At 41.7% G+C, this 27,800-nt stretch overlaps 1 protein-coding gene across 1 annotated transcript; it reads left to right on the top strand.

The window, feature by feature from the left end:
• The first annotated feature begins 589 nt into the window (after positions 1-589).
• Positions 590-1,108, top strand: CETN1 (centrin 1). The gene has a single exon (XM_014862978.3). The coding sequence runs from the start codon at positions 590-592 to the stop codon at positions 1,106-1,108; it is 519 nt and encodes a 172-aa protein (XP_014718464.1).
• The last annotated feature ends 26,692 nt before the right edge of the window (positions 1,109-27,800 follow it).

The following is a 27,800-nucleotide window of genomic DNA, read 5'->3' as shown; positions in this document are numbered from 1 at the left end:
TATTGTTGAGTGTAATGTCAGGAGACAAACTTCTACAAATTTTATACATAAGTTTTTCCATTTTATCTGTTTTCCATTTATGTCAAGTTGAACACATGGTGTGACTTTTAATATTCTCTCCTCTTTCTTCCCCACATTTAATGCCAAGGGATCAAACTCAATCTTGATTATCATAAATTTACCTTTAGGTAACCTCAGACCAAGAGAGGTTTTTCAATTAGTATGGAAAAGGAGAGAGGAGGAGCCTCCAAATAACCCTATACACCTGGACCTATGGATGCTGACAAACGGTCTGGAAAGAACAGCAAGTGCCAGTGCATTACGGAAGACAACAGTGGCTGCAGCGAGTTCTTGCCAGCTGAAGTCTCAACACGTGGAAACTGGGTAATAACCGAGGGAACTGTGGATTATACCATAAATAAGATCTCACAGACATGGCAGTTTAGTGAGCAGGGTCTCACCGGGAGACCCAAGCAACGGTTTGGGAATGAATGAGGGGAGGCCCCGCACCCGCGCTCCAAGTGGGGGTGCTCCAGCGCGAGCGCGGTGACCGCGGTGGCTCTGTTAAGGTCATAACCGCCTCAGGAGGATGGCTTCCAGCTTTAAGAAGACAAATTCTGCCTCTACCAGCCAGAAAAGAAAGGTGGGTCCTAAGCCTGAACTCACTGAAGATCAGAAGCAAGAAGTTCGAGAAGCGTTTGACCTCTTCGATGCCAACGGAAGCGGGACCATCGACGTGAAGGAACTGAAGGTGGCCATGAGAGCGTTGGGCTTTGAACCCAGGAAGGAGGAGATGAAGAAGATGATCTCCGAAGTGGACAAAGAAGGCACGGGGAAAATCAGCTTCAATGACTTCCTGGCCGTGATGACTCAGAAGATGGCCGAGAAAGACACCAAAGAAGAAATCCTGAAGGCTTTCAGGCTCTTTGATGATGATGAAACTGGGAAGATCTCTTTCAAAAACCTAAAGCGCGTGGCCAACGAGCTGGGGGAAAACCTCACTGATGAGGAGCTGCAGGAAATGATTGACGAAGCCGACCGCGATGGAGACGGGGAAGTGAACCAGGAAGAGTTTCTCCGGATCATGAAAAAGACCAACCTATATTAAAGCCGGTTTCTCCCGCAGGCATGTGTAGAGAAGCTGAGTGACTTGCTGGGTTTCCTGCCTCTGTTTTGTGAAACGTTGAGTGGGAGAACAGCAGTATCAGTCCTCTTATCCCCAGTTTGTCTAGTTACTTCTATTTACAAATCTTTGGGATTATATTATAGACTTTTAAAGATGCTTTTAACATGAGTTTTGGTTTTTCGTTCTCAAAAGCAGACCCAGAGTACTTGAGGTTGAATAAAGGGCCCCGAAGCTTTGGTCCACCCACCGTTTGCCTTGTCTTGGTGGACATCCATTAACCTGAACGCAGGATGGCTTCTCGGGACAAATAGCAATGTGGTTCTCTTGTCACCTCTTTGGTGGTGTTAAATTATTTCACTTCATACGTTATTCCTTAAATTCAACTCCTTGTTCTAGCATGATGAGGTGGAATGGGCCAGCCCGTCATCCTAGCCATTGCTTTTCACTTAACTGAATACTGATTTGAAGGAAAACAATGCAGCCACTTATTTGGCTCAGGAAAGATACTGTTCTAACTGATAGGCTTGCCTTTGGTTGATGGTAAATTGTGCAACTTAGACTATTCTCTGACTTCATCACATGCAAATGATTCTGTGTGTGTGTGAATTATTTACTGTGCCAGAATGTATACTTGGGCTACAGAATAAAAGTGAAATTTAATATTGGCCCAACCAAAGTATTATTTACTTAAGTAAAGGGGGATTAAGCTAACTAATGATGTTGACTAAATATTTACAAATGTAAGATCTTAGTTCAGGAAATTGTAAAAAAAAATCTATAATACATTTTAAGCTACTTATCTATCCTTAGATTGATCAAGCGTTGTAGTTATTAGACTACTATACTGTAACCTTAGTCATTTTATTACTGCTTTATTACAAGCCAGTATCTACCCGCTAATTCTTAGAACATCTTAGTTCTTGGTACTTGATTCTCCTCCTGTGGTATACAGTTGATGCCAGAGTGTCTAGCGTGTAAGTACTTCTCTATTTTAGAATGTCAGGAAATTATTTTACTATGGCTTGTGTATGTTAATACTACTTGTTCTCTGTTATAAATTAAGCCTTTCTTGTTTTGAAATAAGATACCTACTCTTTTGAATATCTACACATCTGAAGTTAGAGAAAATTTTAAGTAATATAATTGTGGGACAATAACATAATCTATCTGCTGAGATGGAGGCCTAGATTAATGTTTTGAGAATAGGCAACAAAACTATTAAACAGGCAAGATATTTTGGTCACAACGAAACATAAGTTAAATCTTCATACCAAGTCCCATTAAGATAAATGCTGGAATGCTGGAAAACTTTTCACTTGCTTTGGCAGCAATTTTTCCCTTTAGAGGGTGGTGGATCTAATCAGAGGAACTGCTACTCTGGGCTTAATTCTCATTAACAGGGACTAATTTGTCAAAGCAGCGGTACTAGCTGAAGTGATGGGTATGTAGGCATTCACAGTGAGAAGGATTTTGCTGAGGTGGCTGGCACAGGTCAGGGGAACTCACCAGGGCTACAAATGCTAACAATTCAGGTTCAAAGTCTTAGTGTGGATTCAGGTGCAGTTGTAGGGGACACAGGTATAACTTGGGCCGGCATCAGTGTGAAGAGCCTGATCTGAGGGCAAGGGGAGGAGTGCGGCATTCTGGGAAGCAAGTGTTCCTGGCATCCAGTTGACCAGAGTCTTGGCCCAAGGATCTACATATGGATCGAAGTAGAAATACCAAAAACAAAGAAAGTTGGCAGAGACTAGAAGAAAGGGTCAACTCAGTCAACTGGACTAGGTCCAGTATTGGCCCCTGTCCCAGCAAAGAAAGAAGTGAAAACCGGGAACCTAAGCTGAAGCCCAGCAGTCAGGCTGCCCGAAGAGAAGAGTGTAGAGTCAACTGTAGAGGCTGTAACCCAGTACTCAAAGGGTTGCCCTGAGGGCACATCTGCCCCACACAGGGGGAGGGAGCTCCAGAATATTTCTGAACCCCATTCACTGCTAAGGAAGAACCTCTCAATGCACTATTCGTCTTGCTTCTCAATTGCCTCATACTCTGGGGGACAGAGAGTATAGGGGCCGGGGTGAATGACTAGAGCAGGCTGAGACTGACATATGAATTTAAGAGCAGTTTATCATACACATCTGGCTGGGTCAGACATGTATCCTAGTCTTTACAAAAGTAGAACACAAAAAATTCAAAGAAAATTCACTGATACCTTTTTGCAGATGAGGAAACACAGCCATAAAGGTTAGGAAGAACTAAAAAAGTAGCTTTCACTGGGCACATGGTCCCAATAAAGAAGCAGGAAGCATACCAAAGAAACCACGTGACTGTGTAGAGACTTGATTGATAAGCCCTTGCTTTCTAATGATAAACATAACAGATGAAAAACAGAGCATAGGGCCAAGGATGAAAATATGACAGCATCAAGGTTGTATTAATGTCAAGAAGGTGAATGCCCCAAATGAGCAGAGGACAATAAAGGGATTTTTTTAAAAAGACATCTCAGTTATGTTTAAGAAGATATAGGAAGGGACAGGTCCAACTCTTTAGATTGTTAGAGGTTGGTTTCCATGGAAAGCTAACTCTGAGTCTGGGATTTGTGTGCAGGAAGTTTATTTGAGTATGTTCTCTAGATCCTAGGGGTAGAGGAAAGAAGAAACCAGGACTGGGCAGGGGGAGAAGCTGGGCTGTGATGTAGTCACAACAAAGGCCTCAGCTGACCCCATGGGGAGCTCTGGGCAAGCATGATCCTGCAGAGACATCCCAAACTGGCACAAGGAAGTTGAGGCTTTAAAATTTTTTGTTGACAGTCACTGGACATGAGCTGTCCCCAGGAAGGGGATGTGACCTCGAGCAAGGTGGCCCTCCTCAGCCAAGGGTGACCATTGGGAGGGAGAACTCAGTTGCAAACTGTTAGCTGTCAACACTCCTAGCACTTGGGGGGATGAGGACTTCAGTTCTGAAGTGCGGGGCCAGAGGGGAGATCTGGGCAGTGCCCCATAGCTTCCGCTACAGTCCACCCCTTACCCCTTAGATCTACTGGCTTTACATAAGTTCTGGGAGAGTTAATTCAGGATTCTGATGGATCTCTCTTCCTGAGGGAAACTTAGAAAAAATAGAGGGACAAACTACAACCTCTGCCACAGTAGCTGGTCTTGAGGCCACAAATAATAGTTAGCTCCCTCCACTATCCCATAGAGATTCCCCTCCCCCTCAGCACCTTTGTTGATATAGGAGACTTACCTGGTGGGATGACCCAGATCCTCATTCTTGAGAAGTCTGAGTCCCCAGTCACCATGTCCCTGTCAGGCTGTGGCTGCTGCACTTATCCCTTTACCCTCAAAACTGAGTGAAAGAGCACCGAAAGAAATTCAAGTGAATTACCTGGGTGCCAAACATACTCTTTCCACATTCTTCCTGCATCTCTCCCTCCTCCTGATGACCAGAGTCAGTTACTCACAGGTGGTGATTCCTTTACTTGACTCTTGCTCTCTCAGCGTGAGGAACCCACTGCGATTGGGTGGCACACGTAGTTTGAAATTTAATATCTGTCTTGCTGTGCTCACTGGTGGCCTCTGGGAGCCAAGGTCTCTAAATGCACGTGGTCCAAAGCTGTGGGTATGAAAAGCACAAATTAAAGAGCAGATGACTGGGAGTTAAGGTAAGAACTACTTCCACCCTTGGTTTGCTGGACCCATGTATTCTGCTTAAGAGATAGCACACCATATAATGGTCATTGATTTAGAATGTATGCTGCATCCTGGAGGATGGCACCACATCCTCACTGGTTATCATTTCCAAGCTGGCCCCTCAGAGGGATCTTCAACAGGCTCCTCCATTAGTCCAGCAGGCTGAATGATTCTTTGTGTTATAGGACAAGTAGATTCTGTGGCCATATCCCCACTGCTGCACCTCCTTTCCTGTAAAGTAGGTCCCTTGGTCCAATGTTATATTATGTGGGATCCTATGTCAGTAGAATAAATACTCAGATCTGGTACTGGCTGAAGTTCTGCAAGCAGGAAAGGCAAATCCATGACCGAAATATGTGTCAAGTCCAATCATGATGAGTCACTGGTCTTTCCAAGATAAAACGGATCCAATTAGACTACTCGACACCAAGAGGCCAGTTGATCTCTTTGAGAGACAGTGTTGTTCTGCATTTGGCAGCAGCAGTAGCTGTATCATCCTTGGTGACTGGGAGCCTACGCTGTTGGGCTTATGCATAGCCTCCACCTCTGCCACAATGTCTACTCCATCCATGTGCTTATTGTGCCAGCACTACGGTGGCCAGTGACAGAGCCAGACTGATGTCAACTGGCCAAGTCATTCTGTCTTCTTGGTTGGTAGATGTCTCTTCTATGATAGGCACTCTCTGATAGGTGTTAATGTGAATTACAAAGATCCTTACATTTCCTACCCATTGCCATAAATACATCTATGTGCCTTTTCTCCGGAACTTTTTATTCCTGATGCTTCCTTTTCCAGGGCCCTGGTTGGTCATCAGTCAAATGATTGGTCATCACTGTCTGAATCCACGTATGTTCTAATCCCAGGCCACTTCCTTTTTCATACAAAATGGATGACCAAGTGCCCTACCAGAAATTCAGCCCATTGGCAGGATTTTCCTCTCTCACTGTTATCTTTCTGGTCCACCTTTGAGTGGTGATGTAATGCATCTGCAGTTCATTATACCAAGCTGACCTATCCTTGAACCAAGTTCAGCCTTTTTGCTTCTCCAACAGCTGATCATAAAGGACCCCTTTCCCCCATGTGGGCACAGGTATGAGCTGAGGGAGAGATTTTGGTGCTGCATGATGGATGACGTGAGGGATCTCCTCCTCATGCAGCTTGCTTGGGCCCTGATCCCAGATATACCACTTCTTTTTCTAGTTTCCTAAGGTGGCAAACTACATTATTGATTTTAGATCTTTCTTCTTTTCTAATATATGCATTCAGTGCTATAAATTTCCCTCTAATCACTGCTTTCATTGTATCCCACACATTTTGACAGGTTGTGTTTACATTTTTATTTAGTTCCAAATATTTTAATTTTTCTTGAGACTTCCTCTTTGACCTATGTGATATTGAGAAGCCTATTGTTTAATCTCAAATATTTTGTGATTTACCAGCTATTCTTCTGTTATCTTTTCTAATTTAATTCCCTGTGGCCTGAGAGCATAGTTTATATGAGATTTATTCTTTCAAATGTGTTAAGGTACGCTTTATGGCCCAGAATGTGGTCTATCTTGGTGAATGTTCCATGTGAGCTTGCTCCATTCTGCTTTTGTTGGATGAAGCAGTCTATACATGTCAATTATATCGAGTAGGTTGGTGGTGGTGTTGAGTTCAGCTGTGTCCTTACCGATTTTCAGCCTGCCGGATCCATCTATTACTGATAGAGGCATGTTGAAGCCTCCAACTATAATAGTGGATTCATCTATTTCTCCTTGCTGTTCTATCAGTTTTTGCCTCATGTATTTTGATGCTCTGTTTTTAAGCACATACATGTTAAGAAGTTTTATGCCTTCCTGGAGAAGTGACTCTTTTATCATTATGTAATTCCCCTCTTTATCCCTGATAATTTTCCGTGCTCTGAAGTCTACTTTGCCTGCAATTAATATGACTACTTCAGCTTTCTTTTGATTAGTGTTAGCATGGTATATCTTTCTATATCTCTTTACTTTCAATCTATCTATGTCTTTATATTTAAAATGGGTTTTTTATAGACAACATACAGTTGGGTATTGTTTTTCTATCCACTCCATCAGTTTCTGTCTTTTAACTGGTGTATTTACACTACTCACTTTTAAAGCGATTATTGGCATGGTTGGCTTAATATCTACCATTTTTGTTGCTGTTTTCTATTCATTGCCCTTGTTCATTTGTTCTTTCTTGCTTTCTTTCTTTCTTTCATTCATTCATTCATTCATCCTTTCTTTCTTTCTTCTTACATCCTTTTTCTGCCTTCTCTGGTTTTAATTGAGAATTTCATATGATTGCATTTTCTCTTCTCTTTTAGCATATGTTATATTTATTTTTAAAAAATTTTTAGTGATTTCCCTAGACTTTGAAATATACACTTATGACTAATCCAAGACCACTTTCATATAACACTATACTGTTTCTCAGATAGTGCAGTACTTTATTCCTGTTATCCCTCTCTTCCCTTATAATGTTTCTAACATCCATAACATTTCCCTTATCCATAAGCTATAATCACCGAATACATTGTTGCTATTATTTTCAATAAATTATCTCTTAGATCAATTAAGAGTAAGAAAAATAAAAGATTTTATTTTACCTTCATTTATTCTTTCTCTAATGCATTTCTTTCTTTATGTATATCCCAATTTCTGACCTAAATCATTTTCCTTTTCTCTTGAAGAACTTCTTTCTTACCAGACAGATTTACTGATAGTATGTCTACTAATTCTCTCAGTTTTTGCTTGTGTGAGAAAGTCTTTATTTCTCCTTTCAGTTCCATTAGTTTTTGCTTCACACATTTTGCAGCTCTATTGTTTGGTGGGCAGACATGTAGGATTGCTATGACTTCTTGATGGATTGACCATTTAATTATTATATAATTTTTCTCTCAGTCTCTGGTAATTTTACTTGCTCTGAAGTCTATGTTATCTGATATAAACATAGCACTTCTACTCCCTTTGATTGTTTGCATGATACATCATCTTTAATCCTTTTACTTTCAACTTGCCTATATCATCATATTTGGATTGAATTTCTTGTAGGCAGCATGAGGTTGGTCACGTTTTTAATCCACTCTGTCAATACCTGTCTTTTAACTGGTATATTTAGGCCATTTGTATTTAATGTAAATATTGATGTGTAAGGGCTTAAATCTGCTATTTTATTTTCGTTTTCTCTTTGTTCTCTCCATTTTTTAGCTCTTTCTTTTTCCTGCTTTCATACTGGCTACCTGAACATTTTTAGCCATTCCGTTTTGATTTACCTGTAGTGTTTTAAAGTATATTTCTTTGGATAGCTTATTTAGTGGTTGCTCTAGGTGTTACATTACATATACATAACTTATCACAGCATACTGGAGTCATCATTTTATGAGTTCAAGTGAAGTACAGAAACATTTTGTCCCTTTACATGTCTTTACTTTATCACATTTATAATATAACTATCTTAAATTTATCTTCTACATACATTTAGAATCAGATCAATGTTATAATTTTTGCTTTAGCCATCAAATAATTTAGAAAAGTCAAGGGGAGAAGGAAAGCTTATTGTATTCACCCATATTTTCTTACCATGTTCTTTCTTCCTTCTTGATGTTCCACAGTTCCTTCTTTTTTAAGAGAAACTCCCTAGCCATTCTTTTAGTGTAGCTCTGCTGGAGACAAATTGTCTTAGTTTTCTTTCCACTGAGAATGATATCATTTCCCCCTTCATTCCTGAAGGATATCTTCACTGGATATGGGAATCTGGGTTAACAGTTCTTTTCTTCTGGCATGTTAGTAAATGTGCAGTATACTGTCAAAATAAGAGCTAAAGTAAAAATGAATGTGCTCTCGAGCTATGTTAATAAAAGTACTATTCGCTGAACAAGGAAGGAGGTGTGTCTCTATGATCTGGAGGACTGTGCCCACTTCTGGCTATTACATCGTAAAAGGAACTGGAGAAAGTAAGGCCTGTTGAGACCAGTGAGATAAATAGGGTGAGGGGATACAAAACCATGTCCTAAGAGAGATGGTTTAAAAGAGCTAATGCTGCTTCTCCTGAAAAGAAAATACCGTGGGGGCATATGACCTCTGAAGAAATCGCACTTGTTCCATTGGGCTCTAAGGGGTTTCGATGAGAGAGAATGATAAGGGAAAGAGATTTCAGTTTAGTATCAAGAAGACTTTTCAATAACCAAACCTTCCCAAAGATGCCTCACTGCCTAAAGATTATGCTGCTGTCATAAAGGTGTGGAGGTATGGACTGGATAAATATTTTGCCAAGATTCCACTATTTCAAGCTATTGACGTTGCAATGCCATACCAGGCATCTCCATTTTCACACGAGTTTCTTGGATCTAAAAAGAAATGGAATGTATTGAGATAGAGAATCTTTAGATTCACAGATTTCATTTTGATTTTAACAACCAAACAAAATTCATTTTCCTAGATAAGAATGTTTTATTACTACAGTTGACCATGACTACTTGTAGAAAACATGTCTGCCTTGTTATTGATCTTGCCTAATATGTTTATAATTCAAGGTGATACTATAAAGTGATATGTGTGATTTTCACAATAGCCAACTTTTAAATAGCACTTACTCCATGCCACCCACTGCTCTAGGAGCTTCGAAGTATTCACTTATTATCTCCATTTTACAAAAGAGAAAACTGAGACATGGAGAGAGTAAGTAATTTGTGCAAAGCTACAAGCTAGTAAGTGGTAAAGGGAAGATTTGAACCCCGTCTGTCTGTCTCCTGAGTCCAGACTCAAAACTTATACACTGGCCAACACCCTGTGTCTTTATTTAGTTTAATCAACTTGTCAGGACCTATCCAGTCCAACGCGAATGTCGTCTTCAGAGGTCACACGCTTCACCAGTGGCGCTACTGGACTCAGAATATTTTTGGAACTCCTCTTTTGGATACAATCTAAAAACCTCCAGCATATTCTTCTGAACATTCTCAAGAGGCAAATCTAACTCTGTTGAGACTGGGCTTAATTTTTAGAAGTAGCCTCCAGTTACTTATACTCAAGCTGATGAACAGAATGGCTGGAAAAGCTGGATATTATTATCGGAGGTGTAAAACGGTAAATGCCACTCAAATGATGAGCCTAATTTCTTTGAATGGTTTGTAAACTGGCTTTGAAGATACTTCCAAAAGAGAAACACTGGAAAGGTGGTGACTGAGGACAGCATTGTTGGGTTAGGTCTCTAATCACCAAGGCAACCCAGTGTTTTGAAGGAACAACACTCATTGGGATGTGTACATCTGGTGATGTGGTTATTTTCAAAGTTATACGCTACACAGATGCATCCTTTGCTTTGTAAAGGAACTGTTCTTGCATTTATTAAGAAATAAAGAGAGGGAGGGAGAAGGCACCGAATGGGAGATTTCCATGCATTAAGTGCTTGAATAACATAGACTTTCGTTAGTTGACATAAGGGAGAAAAGACAAAGCCTTTGCCAACTCCGGTAGAAGTAGCAGAGCCATCATCTCGTCTTAGGGCAGCAGCAGCTTCCCAGTGGGTCAGACCCAGGTTAGCAGCCCAGCACAGAGCCCCTTCCTAGCCAGCCTGAGGAAAAGTTACTTCTCTACACCTTAATATCTTCATCTGGAAAATAGAGCGAATTATGTTACCTCGTCAAGATGTTGTCAGAATTAGAAAAAATTATGTATAGTGATCTGACACATAGTAAACCAAAAAAGGAAGATATTAAAAATAATAATAGATGATGTATACCAAAAAAGATAAAGTAGATAAATAAGTACATCTTTCTCACATGTAGAGTGCAATCACCTCAGAAAAATGCTGTCTAAAATAAAGTTGCCCACTGATCCAACGTTCGCCATCCAGGACTACTGAGAGGAGGGCTGGGACCCAGTGTGGAGGAAATATTTTTAAATGTTATGGCCCCTTAGCAAGAGTAGACTTGCAATTTCTGTTGGTTTCCCCGCTCTCCAGCTACCTCTTCCATCATCCAGAGTTTGTGAACCTGAGGCCCAGGAGCAGAACCTGACTGGTACAGAGGCACTTGGCAGCTACACAGGAGCCGCCATGAAGCACCCAGCCAGCAGGCGAGCGGAGGCTGAAACCCTGCCAGGACACACACATCAAGCCCAGCACCCCGCACAGGGAGCAACTGCTCAGAGGTACCTTTTACTTGGCACACAGGCACTGACCGCCTTTTTTTTTCCTGCTTTCTCTGCCCAGAGGAGTGCTTTTTTCCAGTTTGCACAAGGCATTGTGTATATTACCCACGGTCCTGCCATCACAATGTTTTTCTGTTTTTCTTTTTTAACTGAGTTAGGCTGCCAACTTTGAAAAGTCAGGAATTTCACACAAGAATTGACATTTCTGGCTTCTTCTGAAAGGCTAGGTATTCCTTCCACAGTAGGCCCACGTTCCTTCCTGACAACAATCATTTAGCTGGAGCCCAATGGCTGCTGCTCCCTTCAGACCTGGACACGCTGGTTCTCTCCAGGCCCCTAAAATCCTGTTAGGTTTCCCACCCCAGGTGGGGACTAACCCTCTGTTCTAACGGGTCTGACTGCCAGCTAGTGGCATAGATGCCTCCAGAGGGCAGCAGTCGAGCACATGGGAGTGACAGGCGAGGGATGACATCCTTTAGGTCAGAGAAATTCCTCTCCTCACCTCTCCTGCCTACTTCTCCCGAGAGCCAGAGAAAGCCGCTCTCAGGTCAGGCAGGGCAAACCCCACGGACATCCAGCCTCTCCAGCAAGAGCAGCACTTCTTGCTGGGAGCATGGAAACACCGGGGGCTCCCTCAGCGGAGCCGGCAAAACTCAGGTGACCTCCTAGGCTGTTCCAATCCATGTCTTCTCTTTCATCAAAACAGCCAGGAGGAGGCGGTAGATGCAGGGAGACGACCCATCCCTACAAAACCAGTGGCAAAAACCCCCAAAAAACAAAAACCAGGCAGTAAGAGACTCATGCTGACATGCACGTGTCAATGTTCATGGACTCTCAGCACAGCTTCCTAAATTCGATGTTGGAGGAAACGGCACATGAGGCCAGTGACTAACCCACGTTCCTGATGGGCCCTGGTTAACCAAGGCTAATGAAATAAAGAGCTGCGCACACTATTGGGCTAGATTAAGCCGATTACTCTAGATTAGCCTACTTTCAATGTACAGACCTCACCAGTGAACAACACACTGCTTTATTATCTGTTTTTCTCTCCCTGAGACCTTTCTCTGGACATTGAAAACAGAAATCCTAATAAGACGTTTTTTTTATACCTGTCTAATTCTGAGAACAGCGTTTTCCAACTGCCCCCCTCAACACTGATGAAACCCCTCCGTCCCTGACAGTGAGCCATGAACATTTCCAAAAATATGCAGCAGCACAATTACTGAGAAGAGATGAGATGTTGTTACCTAATAAAAATGCCATAAATATAGAATGATGAACTACCACGGGAAATGAATCGATAGAGAAGGACATGTTGGAATGCGGGATAGTAAAAATCACTTAAACTTTGTGTGACCTTGCAGAAAGTCACGGCGATTTGCTTTGTCAGGTCCCTCAGAGAGTGTGTTGGGATGCGGCTGTCTCCCAAGTCTTACTGTCTAGTCAGCTGAGTAGACCCTTCGGAGCCGTCTTCCTTGGACGGCCTGGAGTCTCTCTTGAGTCCAAAGGGTTGCCCAAGTTCCTCCCTTCACTTAATGTCCTTTAAGCAGGATTAGCTAATGAGACAGTTAATTCCTTGGAAGCTCCTGTTTGCAGCAGTGGGGACAGAGATGTGGCACTGATAATTTAGAACAGTGGTGAGCAGAGGGTCAGGTCTCCCTGGGGAGGTGTCGCACACTGCTGAAGTGGCTGTGGCTCTGCACTCCTCTACGGTTTTCTACAGCTGGTCCAGATTTTCCATGGGCTCACCTTTAAATTAAAAGAATTTCTGCACTTTCAAGAATTTGAAAACAAAGCCATGTGTGAGAACATGAGACCCACTCATATGCCCTTGCAAGAAATAGGTGGCATTCCTTTTGCTGCACCGAAAAAAAAAAAGCACCTCTTTCTCTTTTTTTCCAGAGCGCCATATATGTAAATGATCCCAAATTAATCTTTAGCATGTGCCCATGTTGTTTTGATTTACTAAGCCTTTAAAAATATGCCCACTGTTCCCTTTTAACAGCTTTTGGCAACTTTTTCAGAAATTGAAATATATGAGAAAATTAGCAAAATGAGTAGAATTAACAAGCACCATTCAGCAAGCACTAAAGATACAAATACCTGTATAATACACAGAAAACCGCATTATAGATCTTATAATGCTATATAAGGTTTCCTATTTAATTTCACTTAATTAGCAAAATATAATAAAATTATAGAGAGAGAAGAAAAATAATGTAGTTACCAGAATACTATTTTTACATGTCTTTAATTGATTTGGGTTTTGTTTTTAAGGTAATTATGTGAAGTAGTAAAAAGAACAAAGAGATCTGGGTTAGAATTCTGGTTCTCTACCTTAACAGTTTTGTGACATTGGGAAAATTACTTAACTTCTTTGATCTTCATTTATCTAGAAAACGGAGTTGGTGATACTCATATCACAGGGTTGAAAGGATTAACTGAAATTCTACATAAAATGTCTAACAGGGTGCCTGACACACTGTAAGAAGCTCAGCAAGAGTAACTTTCGTTACTAGTAGTTTTCTCAGATGCTGGTGACTTAAGACGCTTAGGTAAATTTTGTAAAACTTTAGGGATTTTATTTTTCAAATTATTTAAATGGTTTCTTTTTAGCACCAAAAATGTCAGTGACTGCCATAATCACAAAAATTAATAATGATTTCAATCATAAGTATTAAACTATTTCCCTTATATCACATAGGCAAATCTTAGTTTTGGTGACTGGTTATATATTTCCCTCAAGAGCAAACTGTCATCTGGCCTATTATCACTTGCATGCTGTTACTACTCAGCAGTTGGTTTTTTTTTTTTTTAATTCACTTTGGTAGCATTAACCTTTCCTACCAAGATTCAAAGCCATCCATTTGCCAATTTTTTCCTCAAATCTCTCATAAATTATAAATACTATATACTAGCTAAAGATTTCCTGTGCTTATATAAAGGATACATAAATCAGTATCTATATGACGTTTCTCACTAATAAAAGGAGTTTATGTGGTTCAAGAACCAGGCGGTTTTATTGTGTATCAAGTTTCTATAGTTCAGCCAAAAGTTTGAGGATAAAGATTTGCTGCAAAAAGTCTCAAATTGTTCTCAAACGTTTTCTCACTCAGCTTTTACAAAGATTAGAAATGGCCACTGTACAACAGTTTTGTGTGCATATTCCTCCAGTAGAACATTAGGACAAGGGACTTGTAGTTTCCAGGGGAAAAGGCTGGCAAAGTGCTTGGAAATAGATCCAGAACCCTGAGGAAATTCATGGAAAGAAAGACTTGTTATTTCTATAAATACGCTACAGTACATTTTGATTTTACACCTGGGGAACTGATTAGATTAAGTAGTTTTGAAAGGCTTCTGGTTAACAGAATACTAGCAGTGAAGGGTTTTTCTTAGGACTTGTTAATTGGTTAATCAGTGAAGTTCCCAGATCCCAGTTAGAGAAGGTTCTAAGTTTTACAAAACTCAAGATAGCTGTCAAAGAGCTGTAATAGCTTAATCATCTTGGGAAAATACCTGTTAATGAAAACTATATCAAGAGAAATAAAAATTTAGATTTTTAATTGACCCTAATTGTAGGGTGACTAACTGTTCCAGTTGACCTGCGACCAAGAGTTTTCACTCCGAGGGACTTTCACTCCTAAAACCAGGACAGTTCCAGGCAACCAGGACAGTTGGTCATCCTACCCAATGGCCTCATCTGTAGCTTTACATAGAGAATCTGGATTACTTCATGCCTCAGAAATCTACCTGGCTTGCCTGACTCCAGACAGTCCACAAGCTTGTATTCATGTGTACTGAGGGCCAGGATCTGGAGATGGTGTTGTACAATTGGCAGACAAGCATCACTAATTGAAATATTTTGTGGCTCTTATGCTTTGTATCTCATGCTGATAGCCCCTCATGGATAGTTTTATTTACAGGTACATGTTGCCTTTGGGACCATAAGACTGAACTCAGCCAAGCAGGATGCCCAAAATTACAGTGGATTCTGTCCTGGTTGTGTTCTTGTCACCTAAGTTAGACATGATATCAAGAAACAAAAAAATTTCTGTGTGAAAGTGAATGAAAATGGGCCCAAGATAGATAGTAAACAGCTTGTCTGCTTTCCTACAAATATTAAGTTAAATGTAATCTATACCCTAACCTTGTAGTTCACTTCCACAAGGATTTATTGAACGATTAATCTGGGCTGAGCCCTATACTCAGTGCTAGGGCTACAAGGAATGGTCTTGAGCAATGGTCTTGCCCTCAGGAAACTTTCGTCTAATGGAGAGATAAACACGTGTGCTGGTTGATCTCTGTTCTCTACCCTCTCCCCTATGTCCATTCTCTTCTTCTCTCTGCCTTGCTCCATGCCCCAAGGATTTGACCTCTATGAGTTGCATCTCAGGGGCTCCCGATATGCTCCCTATAGCTCTGTGGCTTCTGGGTGAGTCCAGCAAATGGGAGGCATTGTTTTGGTGTGGCAGCTCTGGCAGTTCCTCTACAGTTGCAATTCCCTCCTCCAAGGCTCCAGCACTCTCTGGGCTCCTGTATCCAATAATCGATTTCCTTACCTCTGCCCTCTTCTGTTAATAGTCCCTTCACAAAATTATTTTCATGATTTTATCCAAGTGTGCCTGCCGTTTCCTATGTAGACCCTGACTGATTCAATATGTAAATAAACTATTGAAATAAAGGAAGGTAAGTGCAAGAATAGAGGTATATACAAGTAGAATAGTGTAATAAAGGAGGGTGCTATCAAGAATGCCCAGAGAATGGAAATAAGTAAATGCTCTTGATCTGAATATTGAGAGATAAGTAACAAGTAGGAGAAAGACCCAGAAGGGGCAACGTATAGCATAGAGAGAAAATAAACCATGATGTATTCATGCAACTGTTAGCACTTTAGGACAGCTGGAGCACAAATTATATGAAAGGAAGCGATGGGTGATAGTGTGGAGAGATAAACCAGGGTCAGACCATGTAAGTATGCTAAGCAATTCTGTTCATTACACACACACACACACACACACACACAAACACACATATACTATGTGCCAAACACTGTCCTAGGCACTTGAGATTCATTTGACAGTAAAACAAAGATCTCTACTCTTAGGAGAACACAAACAATAAGCAATATGCAAATAAATTATATAGTATGCTAGAAGGTGATAAGTGTTATGTTAGAAGAAAAAGTAGAAGGAGTAAGAGAGATCAGGAATGGGGTGGAGGTTAATTGGTTGCAATTTTTCTTTAAAGACTTTATTTTTTTCCTTTTTCTCCCCAAAGCCCCAAGGTACATAGTTGTGTATTCTTAGTTGTCAGTCCTTCTAGTTGTGATATGTGGGACGCTGCCTCAGCATGGCTTGAGGAGCAGTGCCGTGTCTGCGCCCAGGATTTGAACCGACAAAACCCTGGGCCACCTGCAGTGGAGCGTGCGAACTTAACTACTCAGCCAGGGGCCTGGCCCCTGGTTGCAATTTTAAAGAGGGAAATAAGCCTCATTGGATAAGCCACATTGAGAAGGCAATTTGTGCACAGAGTTGAAGTAATGAAGGGAGTTAAGGATGTGAATATCTGGACAAAGAGCATTCTAGGCATAAGGATCAGCCAATGTAAAGGCCCCGTGGCAAGATCATGCCTGGCATATTCCAAGAACATCAATAAGGCCAGTGAAGCTAGAGCTGAGCTGAAGTGAAAAAGGAGAGGATAATGGGAGATGAGGGCAGAGAGTTTCAGGTTGGGGAATGTCTTGAAAAGCCTTGTAAGCCACTGTAAATCCTTTGAATTTTCCCCTGAGAGACATGGGAAGCCACTGGAGACTTTGAGCGAGAAGTTACATGCTCTGACTGAACTTTATTCTGGGGACAATGAGAATCAACTGAAGAGATTTAAATATGGGATACCATGGGGGACAAAAATGCTTAAGATCCTTGCTACTCAAAGTGTGATCTAAGACCAGCGACATTGGTATCACCTGGGAACTTGTTGGAAATGCAGAATCCCAGGCCACACCTAGACATACCAAATCAGAACCAGCATTTTAACAAGATCCCAACTGGTTCATTTGCATGGTAGAGTTTAAGAAGCATGGGTTTAAAAGATCTCTCTGATAGGAGGGTGGAGGATGAATTTGAGGCAGGTGAGACAAGTCAGAGAGAGGTGGGGGGCCTAAAACAGGGCAGCAGTAGGGATGTAAAGGAAGGGACAAACATAAAGGAAATCAAAAAGGAGGACAACGCCCAGCACAATGCAGACAATTCCTAGATACTTTTTCTTTTTTTTGGTGAGGAAGATTGTCCCTGAGCTAGCATCCATGCCAATCTTCCTCTATTTCATATGTGGGACACCACCTCAACATAGCTCAGTGAGTGCTGTGTAGGTCTGTCCCTGGGATCCAAACCCACAAAACCCAGGCCGCCAAAGCCAAGCATGCACACTTAACCACTACACCTCCAGGCCAGCCCCCCAGATACTTTTTTTAATTTTTAATTTTGAAATAATTATATATTCACAGCAGGTTACAAAGAAATTCATAGGGAAGCCCCATGTACCCTTCATCCAGCCTCCTCCAATGTTAACATCTTATACAACTATAATACAATATCAAAACCAAGAAATGGACATTGATACAATCCAAATGTATTCCGATTTCACCAGTTATACATGCACTTGTGTTTGTGTGTGTGTATGTGTGTAGCTCTGTGCAATTTTATCATAGGTGTAGCGTTACCACCACAACCAATGCACTCAAACCATCATGTTACCTCTTTATAGCCACATCCATCCCCCATCCCTAACTCTTGGCAACTACTAATCTGTTCTGCATCTCTATAATTATGATATTTCACGAATGTTACATAAACGGAATCATGCACTACATATCCTTTTGGGATTGGCTTTTTTCACTCAGCATAATTTCCTTGAGGTTCATCCAAGTTGTGTGTATCAATATTTCACTCCTTTTTTTGCTGAGTAGTATTCCATGGTGTGGATGTACCAGAGTTTGTTCAACCCATTGAACACATTGAAAGACGTGTGGTAGTTTCCAGCTTGGGGCTATTATGAACAAATCTGCTGTGAACAATTGTGTACAACTTAGACACTTTTTGAATAAATGAATGAGATAGAATGGATGAGATTTAATGACCAGCTGCGGAGGGATGAAGAGTGGCATAAATAGTAAAAAACTGAGCCCCAATGCTGTGTGCAGCCACCAAGTACTACAAAAAGAGTTTATTTGTTTCATATATGTACACATATTATACATATATATACCCACTTTAATAATAATTGAATAGTATCCTTTTTAAAATAAAACAATAATTTAAGATAAGCAAACTGTGAACTTAAAAATGGAAAGTAAAATTTGACAACACAAATAGAGACAATAGCTCTCAGGACAATCATTTTAAGTGTTTAAGCAAATTTAGAAATATCTTTGTTGTGATTTGGCATTTTAAAACTTCTGGGTTTTCTTTTCCTTCTCCTCCCCAAAGCCCCCTGGTACACAGTTGTATATTCTAGTTTAGGTGCTTCTAGTTGTGGCATGTGGGACGCCACCTCAGCATGGCTTGATGAGAGGTGCTAGGTCTGAGCCCAGGATCTGAACCAGTGAAACCCTGGGCTGCCGAAGCGGAGAGTACAAACTTAGCCACTGGGCTACAGGGCCAGCCCTTAAAAATTCTGGTGTTTTACAAATTCTGTTTTGTTAGTTGCTTGAGCCCCTATTCTGTAATGTGCTATTAAGCACTATTGTATCACAGCTTTCCTTAAAGAACTTTACAATTAGTTCTAATTTAAGAAAGAACATTCTACACAATCATAGAAAGTGTCAAAAATAAAAATGATAAAGGACACATTTCAGGAAAACATGAATGGTTTACATCATCTACTTTAGAATAATTCCAGAATGGTTTCCTTTTGTTTTGTTTCTTATTCTGTTTTTTAGTGAATTTACATATTATCTAAAATGTTCTTTAGTTTTTCTGCCTTCCAGAATCACACTTTCCTTTAACATTCACACGAGTCCAGTCTACAGCCCTCCGCTCTACCAGCTGAGCTATCGAAGGGTGCTCTCTAATATTCAAACATGAATCATTCAAGTCCTTACCCCGCGGGTCAGAAGAAGAACAGTCTCCTTTCTTGGTTGGTATTTGGCACCTCCAGCTATGAGCCCCTGCCCCAGAATGCTCCTTGGTCAATGTCCCCCCCTGAAATGATGCTACCACCACTGTGCGACCCAGAGGTGGAAGAAGGAAAGCCACGCTTCCGCCTCCCCTGCCCCAGGGTGCTCACAGCCTGACTCCTAGTGCCCCACGACCAGGCTCGAATCTAGAGGAATACAGCACAGAACAGGAAACAACTGAAGACCTCGCAGCCTTTCTCTGAGGGCACCTACTGAGCACCTCCCCGCTAGGGCCCAGTTCACCATCCAGAAGACAGGCATCCAGCTTCCCCTCAAATCACAGTTCTTTCTTCTCAGCATTTCTTTCCTTAGTCCCAGGGCCCACACCTCTGAGACTCTGGCCGTCTCCCCAAGCCTCATTCCTACTCCCACCCTCCTCACCCACCCCCGGCCAAGAGAAGCCACATCATCTGTCAGCTTCATCACAATCCAAGTCTTTCACTTCCTCACCTCAGGCTCGCTCCAGACTAACTGCAGCTCTTCTTTTTATATATCCAAAAGGCTACTGCAAATAAAAGAGGTTCTACTGAAGGCTAGAGATTAAAAGAAAAAAAGATGATAATAAAAATAAAACATCAAACACACACAAACAAAAATAAGTTAATTTTAGATATGGTTGCTCCCAGAGTGTTCAGACCAGAAACCTTCTGGGGCATCTCACTCCTTAGCCCCCCCTCTCCTTCTCTCCTTCTCCCCCATCCCCCCCACGGCAAGGCAAGTTTACCTTCAGTTCCCACGACTTTGCAGTGTTAATAATATCTGTAATAGTTTTAGTAAATCTCCTAAAACTTCTCTTGTACTGTTTGTGCATGTCTCCCAATTGCCTCTTCATCTACAGAAAGTAATTAAGATGTAGGGAGAAGAGAAACAAGTCAACAGCAATGCTTAGTCCTTGAAGGTTTGTATGATTCTGGGCAGTTTGTCAGTTGCACAGCGCAGAACGTGAACCGCCGTCCCTCCACCTGAAACGCAGTGGTGAAGATCAGAGAACCAGCACCCAGTGTCAGGCCAAAGCAGAGTGGGGTTTTGTGGGCACTCTGCTGTGGCCATGTCACACCCCACTTCTCGGCCTTGCTCTGTGCCCCGGAAAGGTTGAGTCCTGTGGTCGGCATCATGGGCCTCTTGTCCTCTGGATCCCTGGGGTCTCCCTTTAGGACCACTGCTCCCACCAGCCAGCCCCTCTCCCAGCTCCGGCTCTCACAGGGCTCCAGACAACTGTTTCCTCCCCTTGTCCCTTCAGCCTTAGTAGTGGGAAAGGATTTCTGCGGGTGAGTACCCATCCTTAAGTTCTCTTCGTCTGAATCACATGAGATAAATCCTATTTTATTGCAGGACCCCGACAGACACAGACCAGAACAGGTGATGCAAAAATCTGTTAGGTATTATCTGATCTTGTGATTAATAAGGTGTTGTTTTTTTCCTTAAAGTGGACACATAATTTTAAAAATGATCCACTTTCACCTTCCATAAGAGAAGGATCATGTTAATTCACAATTCTGATTTTTTAAAAAAGACAATTTCTGTGACGTTTTGGCTAACAAGTGGCCCAATATCAAAGCTTTGCGGATCATAGCGAGCACTCTGCCTTCACTCATCCTGACAAGTATCTTGACTCCTTTCAGATAAAAATCCAGCAATGACCCAAAGAGCTTTCATAAGAGCTCTTATCTGTTTGCAAGATATGTGTATAATTTCTTTGCCCATTATAACAATCTAAGTGTGTTGTCTTCTTCTTCCAAAAATTTGCAGAATAAGTGCACAAGAGGAATTCTTTTTTCCATACAGGAAAGGTCTGATTTGCTCAGATAACCTCAAGTCAAGTAATATATTCTATTATTTATATGCTCCTGTTTGTATTTTATTATTTAATTTGGCCTTGCAACTATTTAGCCAAATATGGATCAGAAAGTGAGATTAAAATGTTACTGTACAACTGATAGAATGATTTATGCCATAGTTCATTGGGATAGGCCACAGTTATCAAATACTTACAGTATTTTACCCGTTCTGTTGCCATGGGGCTTGAGAACCAAATTAAAACACATTTTACCAAGTCATAATACTGTAGTCAGCATTCAAAGAAAAACGTGATTTTTAATCATGTATAATTTCCCTTGTTTGCTCTGATGGTCTACCAATTTCTGCATGCTTTAGCGTATCAATAATAAAGCCCAGCACTTCTCAAGCCATTAGCTCACACAGGCCTTTGCATTCCACAGGCCCAGATACAATGCAGCATCTGGCAGTCTGCTTGGGTTGGCCACCGGATTGAAAGAGAATGAAGTCTGGGATGATTCCCAAACGTCTGATCGGGTGACAGGGAGACCATGGCAGGGTGAGCTTGAGGAGAAAAAGCTGGCTTAGGAGCTGTGGGATCTGAAATCCCTGTGGCCATGTGGTCAGAGAGACAGCCAGAAGAAGGTTGGTATGCCTGTCTGTGGTTCTAGGTCACATCAGCCAAAGAGTGTGCCATGGCACTTTCCCCAAGGACAAAATCCTGAGGAAGATGAACATCTAAGGGTGGGCCAGAGGAAGAGGGGTCAGGAGAAAGCCCGTGCAGGTGTCTGGGGTCTGGTAAAGTGCCTGGCACACAGCAGGCACATGGCAAATATCGTTGAAGAGATGAATACACAATACGGCTATCAGGCCCGTGGGGGGTGAGATGGACAAACTGAGTCAGCCCATTCTTACTGGTAGCTCTGAAATTCAGCTGGAACCTGGAGGCTCCTGTAACATATCTTGCCTGCTCTTCTCAGATCACCGTCTGTTCAGCTCTGAGTCCATGTCACATGCCCTGTCCCCATCTTGCTTGCTCTCCTTGCACTTCACTCTTCTCCATTTCTCCAGGATTCTGGCTCAGCTCGCCCCAGTGACCTATTCCCTCCTGCCTGTGTTGTCACACTCTTCAGAGTGGAGCACCAACAAGTAGAGATTGCATTTTCACCAATACAGATTGCCTCTCGTGACATAACTGTGGTTCCTCATTCTCCTAAAAGACTCTCCTCCTATAGACGCGTCGGGATGGATAAGACAAAGGTGAGTTAGAAGACGGAGAACCTCACTGACAATGGGGTGGAACTGAAAGGAGGAAGAGGAGGCAATCCGGTCCTCCCACAAATAAAAGGAGCAATCTGAGAGGTAGGAGGAGAACTCAGAGAAAATGGCAACATTAATACCAAAGGAGTAGATGCTCTACAAAATAGCTGCTCATCAACTGCACCAGTGCCACGTGAGGATAAGTGAGAAAGGCGACAAGAAATAACCAGTTGATTTGGCCATCAGTAGCTCTGTGACGCCTTTAGCAACAAGAATTCCCATTGGCAGTGAGCTGAAATTCAGGCAGGCTGGGGCTTGGGGGCGGGGGGGGGCGGGGAAGGTGTCCAAGGGAGGTGGGTGAGGGCAACATGCCAGCCTTTCTCATGTTGGACAATGGCATCACCATCCACCCCAGACTCAAGCAAAAGCCCAGCAGTCACCCTTGAGTCTGCTCTTTCCCTCACCTCATAATGAGTCCTGCCTCTAAAACAAGACCTAAATCTGGCTGCTCCTCACTCTGCCCAGGGAGCCACCGTGGTTTCTGTCCTGGTGATGAAAACAGCCTCCAACTGGTTCTCCTCTTACCTTACTGTCCTGTAATGTGTTCTTCACACAGTCGTCTTTTTTTTTTTTGAGGAAGATTAACCCTGAGTTAACTGCTGCCAATCCTCTTCCTTTTTTGCTGAGGAAGACTGGCCCTGAGCTAATACCTGTGCCCATCTTCCTCTACTTTATATGCGGGATGCCTACCACAGCATGGCTTGTCATGCTGTGCCACGTTCACACCCCAAGGCAGCAAAAGCAGAACGTGGGCACTTAACCGCTGCGCGATCGCACCGGTCCCCACAGTCATCTTTTAAAACCAATCAGACCATATTATTGCCCTTTGTAAAATCCTCCACAATTATCTCATCTCACTTTTTAAAAGAAATTTTAATTTCTCTGCACATCTGCCCCTTTCCCCCTCTTCACCTAATATCGCACTTCCTCTTCCTCTCCCTGCGCCCTGCCACGTGGCCTCCATCCCCTTCCGCCAAATCGCTGGCCTCCTTCCCACCCCCGCGCTTGCTCTTGTCCCTCTGGCAGGGCTGACTCCCTGCGATTGGTTTAATGCTCTGCTGTTGCCGTCTTAAAATTCTTAATAATTTTTCAACAAGGGGCTCTGCCTTTTCATTTTGCACTGGGACCTGCAGATTAGGTAGCTGGATAGGCTCTCAGGGATCGGACCTGCATTCGAGGATCGTGTTAGATGGAGGTCCCTCCTGGAGAGGCCTCTTTGACTGCCTAGCCGAAAGTAGCACCTCCCCTTCCAAATTATTCGCAACCACCTTCCTCGGGTTTTATTTTCTTCGTGACAGCTTTCATTCTCCCATACGCTCTTGCTTATGTACTTCCTTGTGTATTGTTCCCTCCCTCCGTTTGGAACGCGACATGAGCGCCTCGGTAGCAGAGGCTGTCTGTTTGTCCCCACTCTGTCCTCAGTGTGGGGGACATACCAGGTGCCCAACATACATTTCCTGGATAAGCTACTCCAAGAGCCGAACTCGCTGGAAGCAAGAGAGGTACCATGCTGGGTATAATAGAAATTTTAGAATGTATTTGGTATTTATATACATCCTGATCAATAATTAAATTTATGTAATGCTTGTAGGTACAGATAAATTCTGGTTTCATGATGAGGTTAAGTGGGGTGTAATTTCCTCATATTGTATTCAAGCTTCATGTTTTTCATGACAGGTTTTGAAGTCTGGATTCAATGCCCACTTTTGCTGCCTATGTTATATGAGTCTAAAATAATAATTTTAGTTTAGTCTGAAATTTTTAAAGAGGCTGTTGTTCTGCCTTCCAATTACGTTGAGCTCTATGGCTCAATAAAACATTTTCATTTGTATTCACTTAAGTGACCTGTTGAGCAACTCTATAGGAGAGAGAAGGTCGCAGTAAATGTTTTATTTTTCAGATAGATTCAACTCGTCTATCACCGTCAAACTGTAATGAAGCTTGGTGAGAGTAAGCAAATGATAACCACAGAACTTTAGAGCTGGGAGAAACAGTTTAGATGATTTCTTCCAATTATTTCTCATTTTTAGATGAGGACAGAGCACCAGAGTGAACAGAATGGTAGGGATTTTGATGGAAGCTGATCTCTTAGATTAGTGATCCTTATGTTAAGCCATTGGACCTTTTTGTTAGCGAGTCAGCCAACCTTCGACTGCAAAGGCAATAATTTTTAAAAGAGAATTTATACTCCACTTCTAAAATTTTTCTTTTTAATGTGAATCACGTCCTTTAAGTTTGTTAAATGAATGGCTGAATGAATGAGGAGAAAAAAGAAAGGGAGGGAGGGAGGGAGGGAGGAAGAAAGGACAGGAGAAAGGGGGGAAGGAAATAGATCTACTGAAATTAATTACTATTGTCATCTACGTAAGTAATTTTTTTGGATCTTTAAGCTTTTGTCTTTTATTTTACTTCTCTTTTGTGCTCCCTCCTTATTTTTTATTTTTTTGGTGGGCAGGGGGAGGAAAGTGGCCTCCTGTTACTGTGAAGGGCCTTCTACCAGGGTAGCACTCCTGTCTCATTCTCCCAAGCAGGAATAAGTTATTTGGCTCGTGGGAGAATCTGTTAGTCCCTGGATCTCATCAGTTAAGGACAATTCGTTAGAGATTCACTCTCTTTTCTTCCCTTTCCAACCTTACGGGCGCAAGACAGCAAATCCCAGCTTGTCTACAGGACACCTGCACAGCTTCCAGGTTGCACAACTCCAGGGACCATTAACATTGTATCCTGGAGTTGGGCTTCACATGGGAAATAGCACGAATGGTACAAGTGGCACGGTCTGCTCTCCACAGAGTAAGTGTCCCAACGAGAAGCCCAGAGGTTGTCTGGGAAGGCCAGTAGCATGGTGGGTGAATCTAATCAGGGGTAACATAGCAGCAAGTCCATTATGGCTGCACATCTAAGACACGGTGTCCCAGCCTGAACTCAGCAACTTAGCCTGAGATTTCGAAGTGCATCTGTCTGACTCCTCTGTCTGTTTCTTGGTTGATAGGGCGTGCATATTCTTGCAGTCTTTCTTAGCTAAGATGACCTTGCTTCTAGGTCTCCTTAGTTATAACCAGCTATCTGTAATATTTTATAATCCACTTCAATCTTGAACATAATGATGGCATAATTATGAAAGTAACTGAATTTGTATGAAGTATTGCTTACTCTTAAGAACAAAATGGCAGCTGTGAAAACAGATGAAATAATTAGAGGAAGAAATTATTTATTTTTGGAAGTTTCAAGATATTTTAAAAGTAATTAGTACTAGTTAGCAATAAAGTTCTGTTCTCAGAAATTACACTTAAAAGAGGGACCATGGATTACAGAAAAAATCTGCCACTAGAAGATGAGCCACTGGATTTCCTAAACAACTGGCTCCATTTTCAATAAAATTTGGGTTCGTTGAAAAAGAGTGTGAAGATGCCAGCCATGACCTCAAATGGGCCCAAACTTGGACAACAGCAAACCAGTGAGCAAGGGTTCTCAGGCTCAGTAGCGCTGGACAGTTTCCTGTAACTGACTTTTCCAGAACTGTGCTTTTCTCTTCCTAAGAAAAATACTCTAAGTGCTGCTTCTTCCATTGGCCAACTGGTCACCTCTCAGGACAGGATGCAGCTGTTTATAGGTGTGGATTGTAATTGCTCAAAAGTGACATTAGGCTACTTAAAATCATCATAGTTCAAGTTTTGCTCTGAGCTGATCTGTTTTCCAACAGAGCTGAGAGGTTTCCAACTAAAACAGAGACTTAGCGGGTAATCAAGACAGCTGAAATGGGGTGTGGGCTGGCCTTTGAGTGTGTCCTGTAATTGCCCATCCCGGTGCCCATTAGAGCAGAGATAAGCTATGGACTACAGGTTGCTGAAGCACAAGGACCAACCTCTGAGGGCCCCTGAAAGGCAGGTGGTCCAGTTCAGAACTGTCCGTCTGACCTGCTTAGAAAGTACTGAGCACATAGTGTTGATTGGCTAATCCAGAAAAACCTTCAAAGGGGGCCCGAGACGATTTTGAGATTTCAGGAGCCAGGGAGACCCATGGCTGTAGATTCTACACTGGCTGTAATGACTAACAGCTGAGTTGTTTTTAAATGAATCATCGGGGGACCACATTTTTAGTTCAGCTAATCAATTATCAAACTGTAGTGGGCCTGAAATACTCATCTATTGTGTTATTCATATGCTAGATTTTATCACTTAGTCTAGTTAAAATACGTTTGCATATAGTCAAAAAATGCCAAACTATGTAAATAATCTTCAAAATGTTTTATGTAAGAGTTTGCTTGCCCTATTTCATATTGTTGCTTATGTTTCCAATCAAAGAAATTTGTTTGACTCTATAGGAGTATACATATCATAAATTTCAAATTAATAAAAAAATTTTTAAGGCTTTAATTCATCCTATCAAACATATTTGTGTAGGGGGCTGGCCCAGGGACATAGTGGTTAAGATTGTGGGCTCCGCTTCAGTGACCTGGAGTTTGCCAGTTTGGATCCTGGGTGTGGACCTACACACTGCTCATCAAACCATGCTGTGGAGGCATCCCACGTACAAAATAGAGGAAGATTGGCACAGATGTTAGCTCAGGGACAGTCTTCCTCAAGCAAAAAGAGGAGGACTGGCAACAGATGTTAGCTCAGGGCCAATCTTCCTCACATTCAGACACACACACACACACACACACAAACCAAAGGCCAAAAAACAAAAAAAAACCCACAAAGACCTTGTTTGTGTAAAATAAAGTAGCTCAGGGTCATTGTTCCTGATCATATGCACAGCCCGCCCTCTAGCGTTTCTTTTTAAACACAGCAAATTTTAACCACTCTCTTAATCTTGAGAATTTTAGGGTAATAGGATTAAGAACTGTGTCATCAAATTACTAGAAGGAGGCTAAATCCCTGACACGGTGAAAATTAACTCAGAGAAAAGTGAAGGTGCTTCCAGAAGCTGGTGTTAACCTTACTGGAGAGAGACTGCAAAGTCAGAGGTAAATATATTGTATTAAAAAGTTTCATTTGGTAAATAGAGTCTTAATAGAAAGAAAAGAATTAGTTCAAATGACAGACGTAGATCTACGTAAAATGTGATAACTTAGTAACTACTTGTACCAATGTTATTTTATTATCATATTAAAAAGGTGTTTTTTTAATGTTGATTAATGTTGGTTAAATAATGGAGGGTTTGTTTCCCAAAGTAGCAAATACACATAAAGCAGATTAATATCCCCTTTGGGGGAGAGTTAATCTAACATTTTATAAATTTAACTTTATTAAAGCATACAATTATTTTAATTTATTTAACTTTTTTTAGTAAAGTTTTAAACATTTGAATTTGGAATGTTTATAATTAGTGTATATCAAATTAAATTTAAAAGGAAATTCATTATCTGAGAAGAAAAAATTTAACTTGCGCTATTCATGTATCTTGATGGGGTTTATAAGAAGTGTGAGAAAAATGTGGGAGGCTGTTTTGCTTTCATAAAAAAATAAGTAGTTAACCATCTAGGTAAAAATTCACTTGAGAATTCAGAATTTGGGAGGAAAAAAAATCCCTCTGATCTATTTTGACTAAGTCTGTTTGCGGATGTTTA

The sequence above is a fragment of the Equus asinus genome, chromosome 7, assembly GCF_041296235.1.
Source record: "Equus asinus isolate D_3611 breed Donkey chromosome 7, EquAss-T2T_v2, whole genome shotgun sequence".
NCBI lineage: Eukaryota > Metazoa > Chordata > Mammalia > Perissodactyla > Equidae > Equus > Equus asinus.
The sequence above is the reverse complement of the archived record's forward strand: the minus strand, read 5'-3'. Positions and strand labels throughout refer to the sequence as shown.